A 15,483-nucleotide genomic window follows, 5' to 3' on the forward strand; every position below is an offset into this window, starting at 1 on the left:
ATTTTAAAAGTCATTTTAACCCTTTGACACAGAATTTTCATTAAACATATTTTTCAAAGGCATGTTTTTCACATTTTTTATTAAACATATCGATCAAAATATTAGAAAATGTTATATTTAGCATTTTAATGATTTATGTTTATGAAATGTAACATGAAACACTAAACACTATCTGCGTTAAAGGTAAAAATCTTCCTAACATGGGACACATTAAAACACTAATAATCACATTTGCACTTATTTAAATCTAAGAGAAACAGTTATTCATCATCGGGATTTCTCTAATTTTCAAAATCAATAATTGATCAACCTTTGAATAGATATATAAAAAAAAAAAAAAAAAAAAAAAAAAAAAAAAAAAAAAAAANAAAAAAACCTTCTAGCTACTTTTCTTAGATTTTATATTTTAGTTATGATAATCTAACAGATTTTTTTAGTAACTATTCGACTGTTTTTTTATAATTAAAAAGTACCAAAATATATTTTTGCTTGTAATTAGAGCATCAGATAAATATATAAATAAGAGACACCGGTGTCCCATCTGCATAATAAGTGGACACTAGTGCAAATAAAAATAACAAATAATGATTACCAGATGCATTATAAGTTTATGGGTAAAGATTAATTAACTAAGAAAATACGAGTCATTGTAAAATCCGACAAACTAAGAATAAGAACGTTAGAAAGGTGACAGACCGTTATTTAAATTACCGAATCGTATTTCATTATTTTTTTAGTTACCTCAAGACTAATACTTATACAAATTATCCCCATAAGTGTGGGGCCGGGATAGCCAGGTTGATAGGACGTTGGGCTCGTGTTCGTGAGAGCGGGAGTTCTAATCCCGCCGACAGTAGAATCCCCGTGTATTAAATGTTGACTGATGAACGTTAAATCTGTCGGGGTCACAAAGTCCTCCAAGTACCCATAACAAATCAATTACCCTGGGGGGAGCTGTGGGGGCTCAGGGGATAAAGCGTTCGCCTTCCAATGAGGCGAACCGGTTTAAATCCCAGTGATGGCTGGTCGGTACGAACTCCGCACCCGGCTCGCACCGACCACAGTGGTGATATAAAATATCCTCAGTGGTAGACGGATCATGGGTTAGATACCCCTTGCCGTCAGGTTAATCATGGGAGGTTTTCTTGGTTTTCCTCTCTATCAAAGAGTCCTCCACGAAGGCTAATTTCTCCTAATACTTCATCCAGGAGTTCCCTTGTTTTCTGGATAGGGTTCAAAATTACAAGATTACGGAGTTGAACATTAGTAGTCATAAATCCAAAATTGGGTCGGCTGCTCAACAACAGTTATGAAATAAAATAACACTGGGGGTACTGAATTGGAGATTAATCGTTCTCTGGTTCAGGTCAAAATTACGATCTGTGGATGAATGAATGGATTATGATTGGGTCCTCCCTGTGAAACGTGCTGTGACGTGCATGTAATTGAAGTAGTATTCTTGGCCACAGATGGCGCCACTTAAAAACAAGAAACGCACTTTCCGCCTTAAGAGTTCGGGTGATTTCAAGCAGAATTACTGGTATTGACGGTGGCATTAATAACAACATCTTTATAAGTGTAATCGTTTCAAAACTGTAATCAGGCCGTTAAAATAACGGCAATTATTTTTTTCATTTCGAAAAATAGAAATGTTTTATTCCGTTTTTCCTTTTCTAGGCGTTGCTTCTTGAGTTAAAAACAAAAGGAACATGAATTATAATTAGGCCTGTATTAATTTTAAACTCTAAATGCTCTGACATGTAATTATTTATTCATTTCTAATGACATTAAGATTTTGGCCGCCAGATGGCAGGTTTTGTTAAGTGGAATAGGGCGCTATACACCGCGGGAGAAATCCTTCATGGCAAGTTTTGTTTCATCCCCATCGATATTTTACAGAAATGTGAGTTAAGGCAAATTTTAGAGTAAACCATAAAGTTACAATCGCTAAAAAAATTTTCAAATTATCAAAGCTCAAAAATTTATTGCAGGATTACTTCCCCTCAGCATAATCTTAAGTTATCATTTCGATATTTTGAAAACATTTTTTTCAGCATTCGGAACTTTATGTTTTACTCTAGGTTTATCTTAACTAACCTTTTCTGTACAGAGCGCAAAATAAAAACGGATCATGCGTAATAACTCTTCACGTTCTAGGACACATTCTTTATGTTTCGAGGGGGTGATCACAAATATACTAATTCATTAGTGAAAACGATATTTTAAGTTACGAAATCAGACACACACAAAAAAAGCAGTTTCTCTGAATAAACATACTTTTTTTAAAAAATGGAGTCGGATTTTCGACCCCTGAAATATAGGAGATAGCCGCAATCTGGGTTTTATGATCCCATTAGTTTGTTCAGGAAAGCGATCCAAAGTTTGGACCCCTAGATATTAATTTTACTTTTTTGCCAAATCTTGCGAATTTTTTAAGCAAATTGAAAAATGTCTATGCACAATTATAAAATTTATTTATCCAAAGATAAAAAATAACTTTTAATCAATATTTATCAATTTTTACTATTTTAATTAATATTAGTCTCAAAAAAATCTGGAATCGTAAGGTATAAAAATTTTTACATTATTTTAAAGAATATAATGGCAAGGTAAAAAAATTTGAATGAAATCGGTCGAAGAGTTCATGAAAATTCGAATTTCTAGAAAGTGGTATTTTACAAATTCGATTTCGTAGGAGCTGTTAGATCGATTTGATTTCACTAAAATTTTGTATTTATATTCCTTCAAATGATGTAAGAAACTGTGTACTTTGTTGTCACTCAAAATTTTTTGACTAATATTAATTAAAATAAATATCTACTATAAGTCATTTTTTACGGATCTCTGGATAAAGTTTTTTTAAATTGTCTTCAAAATTTTTTCAACGAGATATAGTGAAATACGCAAAAAGTAAAACTAACATTTAGCCCAAACTTTAGATTGTTCTTCTGAACAAACTATGGGGACCATATTTCCTCGGCTACCTACCATATTTTGGGGGGTCAGAAATCCGAATTCGTTGAAAATAAGGTATGGTTATTCAGAGAAAGTACGCTTTTGCGTATGATTTCTTAACTTACAATATCGTCGGCACTGATTAACTAGCATATTTCAGGTCACCCCCTCAAAACAATAAGAATGAGATCTAGAACGCGAAGATCCGATCATTAGATCAAAAGTTATTTAGTGTGGTCTGTTTTCATGTTTCGCACTGTTCATTTTATTTTAAACTAATGTATGCTTTCTCCTGTGGTATAGCGTCCTCTTAATATCACAAATAAAGCAAGTTCGCAATACAACTTTATGTTCGGCATTTTAAAATTTTGTAAATCTAAATAAATGTTAATAGAATAGTAATAAATCACCTTGCTCTCAGACTAACCCTGGGAGGTTTTCCTCTCCATGTAACGCAATTGTGGGTAAGTTCCCTCGAAAAGTCCTCCACGAAGGAAAATTTCTCATAATGCTTGATGCAGGAGTTTTCTTGTCTTCTGGATTGGGTTCAAAATGACAAGGCTACAAAGTTGAACATTGGTAGTCGTAAACTCAAAATTGATTCGGCTGCTGAACCGTTGCATATATAAAAAAATATTATAATTATGGCTCAGGGGGTAGAGTACCGCCTTCCAATGAGGTGAACCAGGTTCGAATCAGAGCGATGGCTAGTCGAGACGAATTCCCACCCGGCCTGATCTGAACACAGACAATGCTGACGTAAAATATCCTCAGTGGTAGACGGATCAGAGTCACTTTGCTGTCAGGCTAACCAGGGGTGGTTTTCATGGTTTTCCTCTCCACGTAGCAGAAATGCGAGTTAGTTCCATCAAAAAGGACCTTCACGAAAGCAAATTTCTCACAATACTTGATGCAGAAGTTCCCTTGTCTTCTGGATCGGATTCAAAATTTCAAGGCTACAGAGTTGAATATTGGTAGTCGTAGACTCAAAATTAAGTCTGCTATGTTAAACGACGATTATAAAATAAAATATAGTAAATGCTAAGGAAGTTGTAAATTTTTTTAAAGTTTAATTAAATAAAATTTTCGCTAATTACTTCAAGAATCTCACCTATTCTCTCCCATTATTAATACTATTATTTCACCCCACATGAAGAAAATGAGGTAAAATGGAGTATTTAAAACAAATAATGAAATGAATAAAATAAATCGAATAAATTAAAGATGACAAAAAATTGTAATAACACAAATAAGTCGACTAGCAAGCATGATTTAAAAACACATTTTTCACTTTAAAAAAATAGAGACAAAAAATATTAGTCTAAAAGATTCGAAATATTTACAGCAATCCATGACAACATGTCATATTTTCTAACTTTTAAATGAGTGAAATAAAATTATTCCATTCAATTAAATTAGATAAATGTACATAATTAAACAGACAGACAAGAAAAAGAAAAGCGAGTTTTTAAATGATCAATGCAAATAGATACGATTAAATGGTAGAAAACTATTAATTTCGTGCTATTGCTTTTAGGAATTCGATGCCTTGTTAAGGGAATACGTCAGGAACCGTTATTACGAATATCGCCATTATATACGCAGTTTGGCGACTTCGAGAAAATCTCATTTGGCGCAAAAGAAGAGATTCAGTAGACGCCTAGAGATGGCAACCTCGAAACTCTGCGTTCTGCTACCGTGCGAAACATTGGAAAGGGATAGCAGGATAGCTTTGTGAAAGCTTTTAGTTTCAGTTCTAAAACTAGGTGTGTTGTGGGTGATGTCCCTTTAAATATTTAATTAATGAGGATATTTACCAACACTTTGGATATTTTCACTTGTGTTTGCGTAAACTAGACAACGAGGTGACAAACATTTGATGTTGTGATTTATCTTGGATTTAGTTGCGTGTGTTGAACGAGCTTAAAATGGGTGAGTAAAATATGTTTTTTTTTATTTATTATTCTATACGGAAAAATATACCGGTAAATTCTCTGCGTTAGGCCTAGCTAAATTTACTTAAGAATTATTAAAGTGGTGTAAATTGAATGTCATATTGGAATGTTTATGAATTATTATAGCTATGTGTTTCATAATTGTAAATTTAGATTAATTATGTTCCCGTAAAAATTTCGAAATGCAGTGTTGATCTACCTTGACTTGACCAATGATATTGGGAGTTAAACTCACTTATATTTACTGTCACATTTTAATAAACTCTAATGGATTTGTACAGATCTTAATTGTAAATTAAGATAAATTATTGAATTGCCGTATGAATTGTAAATATACTTCATAGTGTTGATCTGTCTTGACTTGACCATGGAGGTTGATGGGAATTTATCGTAATTTAATATACTTATGAATTATTTAATGGGTGGGGTGAATTCTTATGTTAGAATATTAATGAAGTCCGAAAGATTTTAAATTGTAACTTGTAAATTAAGATAAGTGATACCCACTGTCGCATAAATTGTAAATAAATAATTATGAACATAGTGATTATCCGTGATTTGACTGTTGATGGTAGGATGATTTGATCATCCTATTAAATTTTTTTTCTTTTTTAGATGCATTTTATCCTACTGTACAAATGCCCTCTGTTATTTATTTAAAGATAAAATTTTATTTTTCCAATTACAAAGCAATTGTTAATTGTGTCAATTCACAAACAGGTTTTTAAGTTACATATATATATATATATATATATATATATATATATATGGATTTCCCATGCCATAAACGTTTTTAAATTGTATTCATTGTTGATATTGTGACATTGAATTAGGAATGATTTGCTGTTATTGGATTTGTAAGAAAGTTGCATTTTATTCTATAGAACGGATGAAGATAAGTTCATGTAATTACATTATCCTGTTGATTTCTTTTATTAAGTTTATAATGGTATCAGTTATTATCATTTAATTTTAATAAATTTTATAATTTAAATGAAACCTTATTTATGTTTATTATTGTAACAAGTTGCAACATCCTTTCTTGGTTTACTTTCCTGTTAAATAATCTTTTTCTTCTGACAACGATCCTCATCTTTCATTGATCATTTTGGTTTTATGTATATTAATAAGTAAATTTCAAGCAAAATATCAAATTGGGTATATGCTTAATAATAAAAATAAAGAAATATTGAACGAAACTACACCTACTAAAAGTATTAAAGATAGGGAAGTTTATGGATGTGTTTGAAAATTGCAGGAAGCAATTAAATCTAGGATTCCTGCCACTAGAGATAATGGCAAACATGGGTAAGACGATGGAAAAACCTGTTAAGAAAAATTTTAGAACTGTGGTTGCTTAGTTATCTCAGGACTGTGGAGTTGGAATAGAGCAAAATTTTGCAAGAGTTTGAGTTCCAAGTCAGAAAATGTTCTTTACTTGGACTCCAGTTACTAAAAATAGGTTTTGTAGCTTAAAAGAGAAGTTATTGATCTTGTAAGAAATTATTAAAATTATTATTTATAAATATGTAGGCAAAAATGTTACTTAAATGAATATGGCAGTTACTCAAAATCATAATTTCATTTGAACACTTCGATCCTATGTTGATCTGAACTATTGGAAAAGTACACTGAAAATTATTGAAATATTGACAGTTATAAATTAGTTTTAATCTAAAAGTATGTATTTTGATGCATTTCTTATAGTTATCTAGCTCGTGAATATTCGCTAAAAAGAAAAAATTTTTTTTGTTGTAAGGCACGCGGTTAAGAGTGTATGAAAAATATAGATATTTAGTTCTTTTCGTAAATTTTTTTGCACTATTTCAGTATTTTGTAATAATATAGCTTTTAAAATGTAGTATATCCGGCCGTGAAAGTCGACTTTTGTCTGGTCGAGAAACTAAAAAAAGAAGATCACAGAAGGAGAGACTAACTCTTAGCTACTCTTTGGCAAATCTCTAGTTTTTTTTTTTTTTTTTTAATTTGCAAGTTTAAAATCCATTTGATTTCTTGGTGATTGTTGTTGGTGTGACCGATCATGACATGGAAATGTCCCTTAAATTATGTCCAGAAAAAAAATTAAGATATTCAAGAGTATTTCTAATTATGTCTTTTAAAATATACCTTAAAGCTACTAGTCTAAGAATTCCAGAACATTGCATGTTTGTTAATGAAGGACATTAAGCTGTGTTGTCATACGGATCCCACTTTGCAGTGTATTGAATGGAGAATTTTATATACCCTCAACTTTTTTTAATTTAAGAAATTTTTATGTTTGAATTTTTTAGTAGTCTACTTACATGCCTGACATACCAAAAATTTGCTATCTCTTAATAAAAAAAAAGGAGGTTGAATTGTTTACCAGGATTTCAAATTATTAGCCAGTTAATTAGCCAAAGGCTAAAAAATGTAGATATTTTTTTAATCATCTTTGAGGGAAGGAAATAGGAATAGGTTGGGGTTTAATTTTGGATAAATTTGTAGACTAAAAGCAGTAATATAAGGATAAACTTTAAACAACATTATGTTATTTTTACACTGTTGTATATGTTATTGTCATGAGAATTTTCTGCAAAAATATTTGGATGATCATATGCATCTGGCTACCACATAATCTGTTTTATTGACACAAACTGTAGGTGTATCTGTTTTATTGTCAAAAAAGTTTGTCATGTAATATCGCATGATCTGGCAATGAACATGGTAATATGTATTTTTTAGTAGTTCGTCTCATGCTTACAGGATCTCTCTTCTTACTTACATTATCTGGACATAATATAATTCTAATTTGTTACACGATGTATCTAATGGAAATGACTGTAATCGAATAAAGAGTATAGGATTTGTTCAGAAAAATTCACTTTGACCTTTTTTTTTTCAGGATTGAGGGGAATGTATATTTTCTTTTCTGTAGAAAAAACCATTCTCTAAAACATAATTTTTATAGCCGAGTTTACGATTTTATCTTATTTGGAGAGGTGGCGAAAGCTTAGCTTGGGCCCTATGTATATTTAACTTCAACTGTGTTATAATATAAAATGTAATTTTAAATAACGTATAATTTACTCTAATTGTACATGAAAATAGAAACATATAATTTGAAATTAACATTTGCTTAATAAAGATATTAATATTTTCCTGCGATTCGGTGGAAATTTTAACTGAGCAGGAGTCTCGATTGAAGTCAAAGTAGCACTCTTAGTAACCGCCAAAGTCTGACATCCAAAACATGCTATATGAGAGTGCTGTAAGCTGCATTTCAAATAAAATAATTGCTCAATCAATTTTGTTGATTTGCACTAAACATTAACTTTTGCTAGGAAATATTCATTTCATAATCAACTTGTGTAAAAATTATCAACTTATATTGGTAATTTTTACACTAAGTCCGTACCCTTAAGATTACCAATCAATGACCAGTATTGAAGAAACTTTTTTAAAATAAAAATTCATTGACAATTTTAAATTGTAATTGCTGGGATAAATATAATTTCTGTCCCCTCACTTAAAAGCTTTTAAAGCACAGGAAGAAAATATTTTATTTTTTTATTGAATGAATAATTTAAAAGTAAATATAGGTGAACATTTTAAATAACTTCTAATTTAAAATTTCTAATTTGAAATTTTATTAATATTTTTTAGGAAAATAGATTAGTATATCTAACATTTTAAAAAATATTAAGAATTTCCATGGGAATACTTACTAGAGAATATTTCGATCACTTATATTTTTATTATTACCTTAAATAAGACCATATTTACATAATAATTTAAAATTAGAATTCTTGTTTTAAAATGCATTTTTGTGTGAAGTGCAATAATGAGAATTAACAAGAAAAAAATTATTTTTTAAAAATTTTTGGATGTATTATATTACAACCAATGTAACTTCTCATCCAAACAGTCCGGTGAAAATTTAAGTTAGCTTTTTACGCAGAAGTTTTATTTTTGACCTATTTATCTATATTTAATTATTATTTTTATTTAATTTATTATTTTTACCTATATTTAAACAATTTATCTAAAATTAAGAAATGTCAATGAGTTATTGAAACAGAAATTAGACATATACATAATATGCATGAACTTTATGAATAGTTTTAAGTTACCGAATTCCTATTAGTACTCAAGTTTTTAAAAAAATAAAAACTGACAATAAAAATCACAATTACAAAATTCAAACATTAATGTTATTAAAATTACAACTTTGTGCGAATGTAGATTATTCTATTCTTAATAAAAGTTAAAAAAGGAAATAAGAATGCCAATAAAATTTCCAATTAAAAGTTTAAAAAATAAATAAACAAAAATACAGTTAAAATTTTAATCTATCAAACTATCGCTTGGACGCGAAACAGAATGAGTCTTTTGACTTTTTCTCAAAAGAATGGATAACAGTCATAAATTTGCTCTTAAATTTTAAAATTTGATGTTCTTTCTCTCAAACAATGTTCTTGTTGTCAAATAACAATTTTTTATATTTTTTATTATTGTTTGAATTCTGACAAAACGAAACTAAATACGTAATAATATGACCAAATGAATCATACATTAAAAAAATTTCAAATAGTAAAGAAACTATAGACCCTTTGGTAATTATTGTCCCCTTATTTGCATTTCAGATTAGTACAGTAATTACAGAACAATAGTTTTTGCCAAATAAATGAAAAAACTATTTTTATTCTTTTAGTTAAACTGTCCATATTTTATAAATGTGAGGTGTATTGTAAGGTGTAATTCGTAAATGTAAGGTGCAATTTTTGATTTGTCCGTTTTGTACAAATCAAAATTTTTTAATTGCTTGTAATGTCTTCCATAAAAATTAGGGGGCAGTAATAACATTAAAAAAACTAAGCTTATGGGCCCTAAAAGAAATGGAACTGCTATTAAACTTCTCTGTTCTGTAGAGAAAAGTGTTCTTTGTAATCTGAAAGTTTTTTTTTATCCAACTAGAGTCATCTAAAATGTTTCACTTTTAGTACGTGTGTTTGTAATTACGCAAAAGTGGGGGAGCAATTGCACAAAAGAGTTACACAAATTGTTATTATCATATATTTAAATAAATTTATGTCATTCTTTTAAATTATTAAATAAAAAATAATTTAAGTTATTTGTCTTGCTTTTAAGGAGTTTCAGAATAGTGAGAACAAAAATAGAATTTTTTTTTTAGGATAGTAAAATAATTTAACTTCGTGCGTAAGAACTTATGACTTACTCTACATAGCAATTAAGTTTTAAAACTTTACCATGCCCAAAGTTTTTTATTTTAAATAATGTTGGACCTGGAACTAAGAAAAGTAAGTCCTCGATTTAATTTTAACTCTTTTTCTCATTTCGTCAATATTTGTAACGGCCTAAAGTTTTTAAGTTTAGCAAAAAGATCAAAATTTCTCCAAAATCCTCTCAGATTTACTGTTTTTGTAAACGCACAATCAGTAAATCACTCTCGCCAACTTAGCGATAAATGAAGGTATCATTCTTCCACCGGTTGTAGTTAAACAGGTGAAAACTAATGTGAAAATGACTTTCGGTCAATTAACGCTAGCGTGAAAAATCTTACAATTGTGCTTAAAATAGAATTAAATTTTATTGAACTGGATTCTTTTCTAAGGACAACTGAATTATATGCTGAAATTTTATTTCTCCTGTGACAAATAAAAATATGAGTAAAAGAATTTTTGAAATTAGTTTTTATACAAAAATTTTTATCTTTTTCTAAAACCCTTAAGTTAAGTAAGAATTGTTAATTTTACATTAAAAAAAAAAAAAAAAAGCATTATCCTTTCGTAGTTCGGTATATAATCTTTGAAAATTTTAATCATTGAAAGCATAAAAAGCTGGATTATGGTCAGTGGCATAGTTTTAATGTATGTTCGAGGGTGTTATGGGTTTACAGGGGTCTGTCCAGACATTTTGTGAAGGTTCCTGTTTTTGTAAAATTGTGAAAAAATTTCTCATAATTTGTGAATATAAAATAAGCGTTATGTCACATTCTTTCAACCAAGGTCCTGCTTTTGTGAATTTGTGCTAATAGGGTCCTGTTATTGCAAAAATTGCTAAAAACCTTTTTAAGAAAAGAAGTTTTTAAATTGTAAATAGATACAAGATTCTGCTCAACAATTGCTGCTACTAAATTAGAGATGCAACATACAATTATTTGGTATTTAGCCTATACTACTCAACGCAGAATATTCATTTCAGACGAATAATGGAAACAAAATCACTCAAATTTTTAATAATTTCAATTTACATATTTTAAGTAACACAACTTAGTTATGTACCACTTTTAATGTGTTACGCATTATGTTAACTTAAACAATTCTTAAATTTATAATATTTTATTTAAATTTCTAGAAATTTTTATTTACATAATATTCTATTAATTAATTTTATGAATAAATATAGATTGATCAATTATTTATATACAAAAAAAATATGGTTTAATATTAATAAGAATGTGCACACGATATTTGTAAAAGTAGAAATATTTTCTTAGAATACTACATTTGCAATTTAAACTTAGGAAAATTTAGTTTGTCTGGAACTTCCTTCTCCGCCCCCCCCCCGGGAAGGGTTTATTCGATTAACAAAACAATAATGAAGATAAGCAAATTTGTGAAGGGTTCGATTAAGAGATAAATTATTCTGTGAATATCAAATATATACACAAGTTAGGTTTAAAAAATAATTCAAAATTGATCTAAAATCAAGATTTATGTAACTCTTAGGGATTTACTTTATTGTAAGTAACGGTAATTGAATTCAGTTCTAAATTGTGACGTAAAAGTGATAATTACGCATAGCTTGGTGGTCAAATGCATCGATATATTAAGAGAGGCCGGGTTGCAGACAAGTTGTTGTAAGTATATTTCTTTTACGAATTGTTGAGTATATATCATAGTACACTTAACTTTTAAATCGAGTCGTGAAAAAAGCCTTGAAAGACCACACCTATAATTGTTTTTATCTTTCTTGTGATTACATCATAGCTATCTTCGTCCGAGTACGTCACATTATCAGTGCAAATATAAGCAGGAAAAATATATATCTATAAGTGTGGCAATGACGCAAATTGTCCTAACTAAGCTTTAGTGATTATTTCTGTTCATGAAATGTTTAGTTCTTTCGTTCGGGTGGTAACAAAAGCTTGCTTGAAAAGCTTATGGAAATAAATATAGCCATTTCTCAATATAATTTTAGAAAGCTGAGAATGAAATCGGCTCGACATTCTAAAGTGGAATTATTTTATATATTATTTTAAATAGCTTTGTTTTGCATGATTTAGGTTGCACGAAAGTTAATTACTTTAAAAGGAAAAGAGGCTTCAGAATTATTACTTTAATTAAATAACTGCAGTTTCTTATATGCGTTCATAATCTGAGTCTCTTCTATTAGTGTTTGCCCTAATCGTTCTTAGAAGGGCGAGTCGCGCTGCTTGCCCTTTGATGCGCCCTCTTTGCCCTTTTTGTGAGAAAAAAAAACCCCGTCATTCTTTGAAAATGGTGCCTTTTTATTCATATTCCATTGTAAAGGGAAAGTAATTTTCAATGTTTATGTAATAATTGCACACTGTTGAAATTAGGTGTTTAATTATGATTACTATTACAAATATTTAGTTTGTTACAAATATTCTCAACTAGTTAAATTTTCATAATTCTCTTTTTTTCGGGGGGAGTTTTGCTGTTTTTTTTAAAGTGATTTTTAATTTTAAAATAATTTTTTTACCTTTTTTTAGACGACAAATACGCTTTTAAATGTTTATTTTCTCATAACTTTCAGTTTAAATTGTAGGAAAAAGCTATCAAGTTGCTTATCTTTCGATCATTTTTTTAGTTTACTTTTTTTGAAAAAAGAAATTGTGCTCACTAATTGTCTATCAGCATGTCATTAATTATTTTTTTTTTAAACTACAAATTCTTTTCCTATTTTGACAATGAATGAGAATTAGTTTTTGAAATGTCCACCTAGAATAATATAAGAGGGTGATTAATAAATTGTTGAGGGTCAAATTCAGTTAATAATGCACATTTTTATACATTTTACGGTGTTAAGTGAGTGCCTTTTCAATACTCATAGTGCCTTTTTAAATTCCTAAGGTGTGAACTCTGCTTTAATTAAATTTGAATTCACTTACTTAAATAACTTTTTTTCTTCTCACAAATGATTGTGCGTCATAAAAGTAACATAGTTTCCTTAAGACTTGTACTATGTGGTTTTTTTTTATGGTTCTATTAAAAAAAATTAAGGGTTCAATAAAAAGTGTTGTTCTCTCGAAATAATTTGTTTATAAATTTCTTAGAGGCAGAAAACGCTGAAAATTAAAAGTCACGTGACAGGTTCTCACTTAAAGTTTAAGCAAGTGTTTTTACGCCCTCGCATGTTGACCATAACGGGTGATTACATTAATATTACTGAATTTATACGGATTTTTAATCTAGTTCCGTTTTGTGCTTAAAAATTTATTTAGATCTTATCTAGTCTAATGAAAGAATGTCATAAAGGTTTGTTAGCCATCATCAAAAGTCACGATCGAATTCTGCTAAATTAATTCACCACGTGAATTTAAATTGTATGGCTCAAACAATTACTGTTAATGTCATTCAGTTCTGTTAAAGTTTCAGATAGTGTCTAGGAATTTGGTATTTTTTCGCTCATGTCTTGGTCTCACTTCGCTTCGTTTGAGGGAGATTTAAGCGAGATAAATAGATGTGGAGGGGAAAAAAGAAGGTTCCATTAGGTGCAGATTTGACACACCCATGTCATAGAATAAAAGGGAAGTCTTTCCTAGTCATCTGAGGAGATGCGTGCTTTTAATATGTTCTGTTACTGAGTTTCGTTTCTCTTTATTCTGTCGGAGGGATAATTTCGTGTGGGTGATGATGAGGCCACGAATCAGGGGGTTACTTTCTATATTTTACTGATTTTTCGCTTTCTTTGGGGTATATATATTCTATATCCATTTTTCGTTATGTTATCAATGTGTTCATGAATAATAATTTATTATTTTACTTGCCGTACATGGTATACTTTACCAGGGTGCGTAGCGTTTTAAAAAAGTGCTTAAAGGTGCTTATTTTTGATTTACGTTTTTTAAAAGCCTTTATCCGTGCTTTTTTTATTCGGTGTTGTTCGGTGTCTTATCTTTTAAAAATAGATTTTTTCTTTGCCGTATCGATTGTTGTACTGCCATAAATTACAAAAAATGCATTATTTTCAGAATTTTCTCTGCAATGTTTATCAAAAACTAGTTAGATCATCATAATTTTGTCAAGTTTTTGAAAATGTTATTGAATTTTATGTTTATAAATTAAGTACTTTAAACGATGGTAAAAATAATTTTTGTTACTGTACAGATCCTAATTATGATTTTTTTTGGAAGGTAAATATTTTTTGAGTGCTTAAAAAGTGCTTATTTTTTGATTGAAAAACTGGCTACTAACCCTGTTTACCTTCTTAGCTAGTCCTATCATTTGTTAAAAGGTATTTATAAAATAAATTTATTAAGGTAATATTTTTTAAATATTCCAGNTATTTTCACAATTTTCTCGGCAATGTTTATCTGAAACTAGTTATATCATCATAATTTTGTCAAGTTTTTGAAAATGTTATTGAATTTTATGTTTATAAATTAAGTACTTTAAACGATGGTAAAAATAATTTTTGTTACTGTACAGATCCTAATTATGATTTTTTTTGGAAGGTAAATATTTTTTGAGTGCTTAAAAAGTGCTTATTTTTTGATTGAAAAACTGGCTACTAACCCTGTTTACCTTCTTAGCTAGTCCTATCATTTGTTAAAAGGTATTTTTAAAATAAATTTATTAAGGTAATATTTTTTAAATATTTCAGTTCTTTACGTGTATAGGTTACCGTGGGTTAACTGAAATCAAGAGAATGTCGACTTTCACCGGTGAATGTCAACAGTCGCTATGGTGAATGTCCGAAATATTTGTTATATCCGATTTCATTTATTCGTTGATATTATTATATTTATTCGATACTTAAATATCTCTGCTGAGGATTGATTAGTAGAAATATCAGTGTTCGGAGTACCGGTTAAATGCTTTCTGGGCAGTGGCACTGAACCTTTAAAAAAAAATATTGATGTGGGACATACTTGGACAGACCTAGTATATATTTCGGACATTTACAAAAGCGATGGTCAACATTCACCGGTGGAAGTTAACCATTTCGGTCATTTACAGTAACATATTATTATGGGCGTATGATATGTCTATTTTCAAGCTCTAGAATAGGGATGGCGAACCAAGTTCACTGTGAAGCAATTTACCAATTAAATTAAAATTCACAAAAACAAACATAAAAAAATAAACAATTATTAACAAAAAAATTACAATTAATGCCAAAAGACAATTAATTACCATAAAAAACGAGCTAACAATAAATAACTAGCAAAAAAAAATTAACAGACCAGCTTAAAATAACATCTTACAACCTAATATAAGTTATTTGTCATCTAATCTGCAACAACAGAAGTCACACTGATGTTACTTTAAGTTGAATTACGTTAACTGAGACATTGCGAAATGTATTCTTTTTCATAGTAAAT

The 15,483-nt window shown here is 29.4% G+C and overlaps 1 protein-coding gene across 1 annotated transcript in view; it reads left to right on the forward strand.

Moving 5' to 3' along the window:
* The first annotated feature begins 4,585 nt into the window (after window positions 1-4,585).
* The window catches only part of LOC107442219 (actin-binding LIM protein 2), a 98,619-nt gene continuing 87,721 nt past the window's right edge, over window positions 4,586-15,483 (forward strand). The window contains exon 1 of the mRNA XM_071177085.1: window positions 4,586-4,887. Within this exon, the coding sequence (XP_071033186.1) occupies window positions 4,884-4,887 (4 nt within the window). The 5' untranslated portion in view covers window positions 4,586-4,883. The remainder of the gene's footprint in view (window positions 4,888-15,483) is intronic.

Source organism: Parasteatoda tepidariorum, chromosome 2 (genome assembly GCF_043381705.1).
Source record: "Parasteatoda tepidariorum isolate YZ-2023 chromosome 2, CAS_Ptep_4.0, whole genome shotgun sequence".
Taxonomy (NCBI): Eukaryota; Metazoa; Arthropoda; class Arachnida; order Araneae; family Theridiidae; genus Parasteatoda; species Parasteatoda tepidariorum.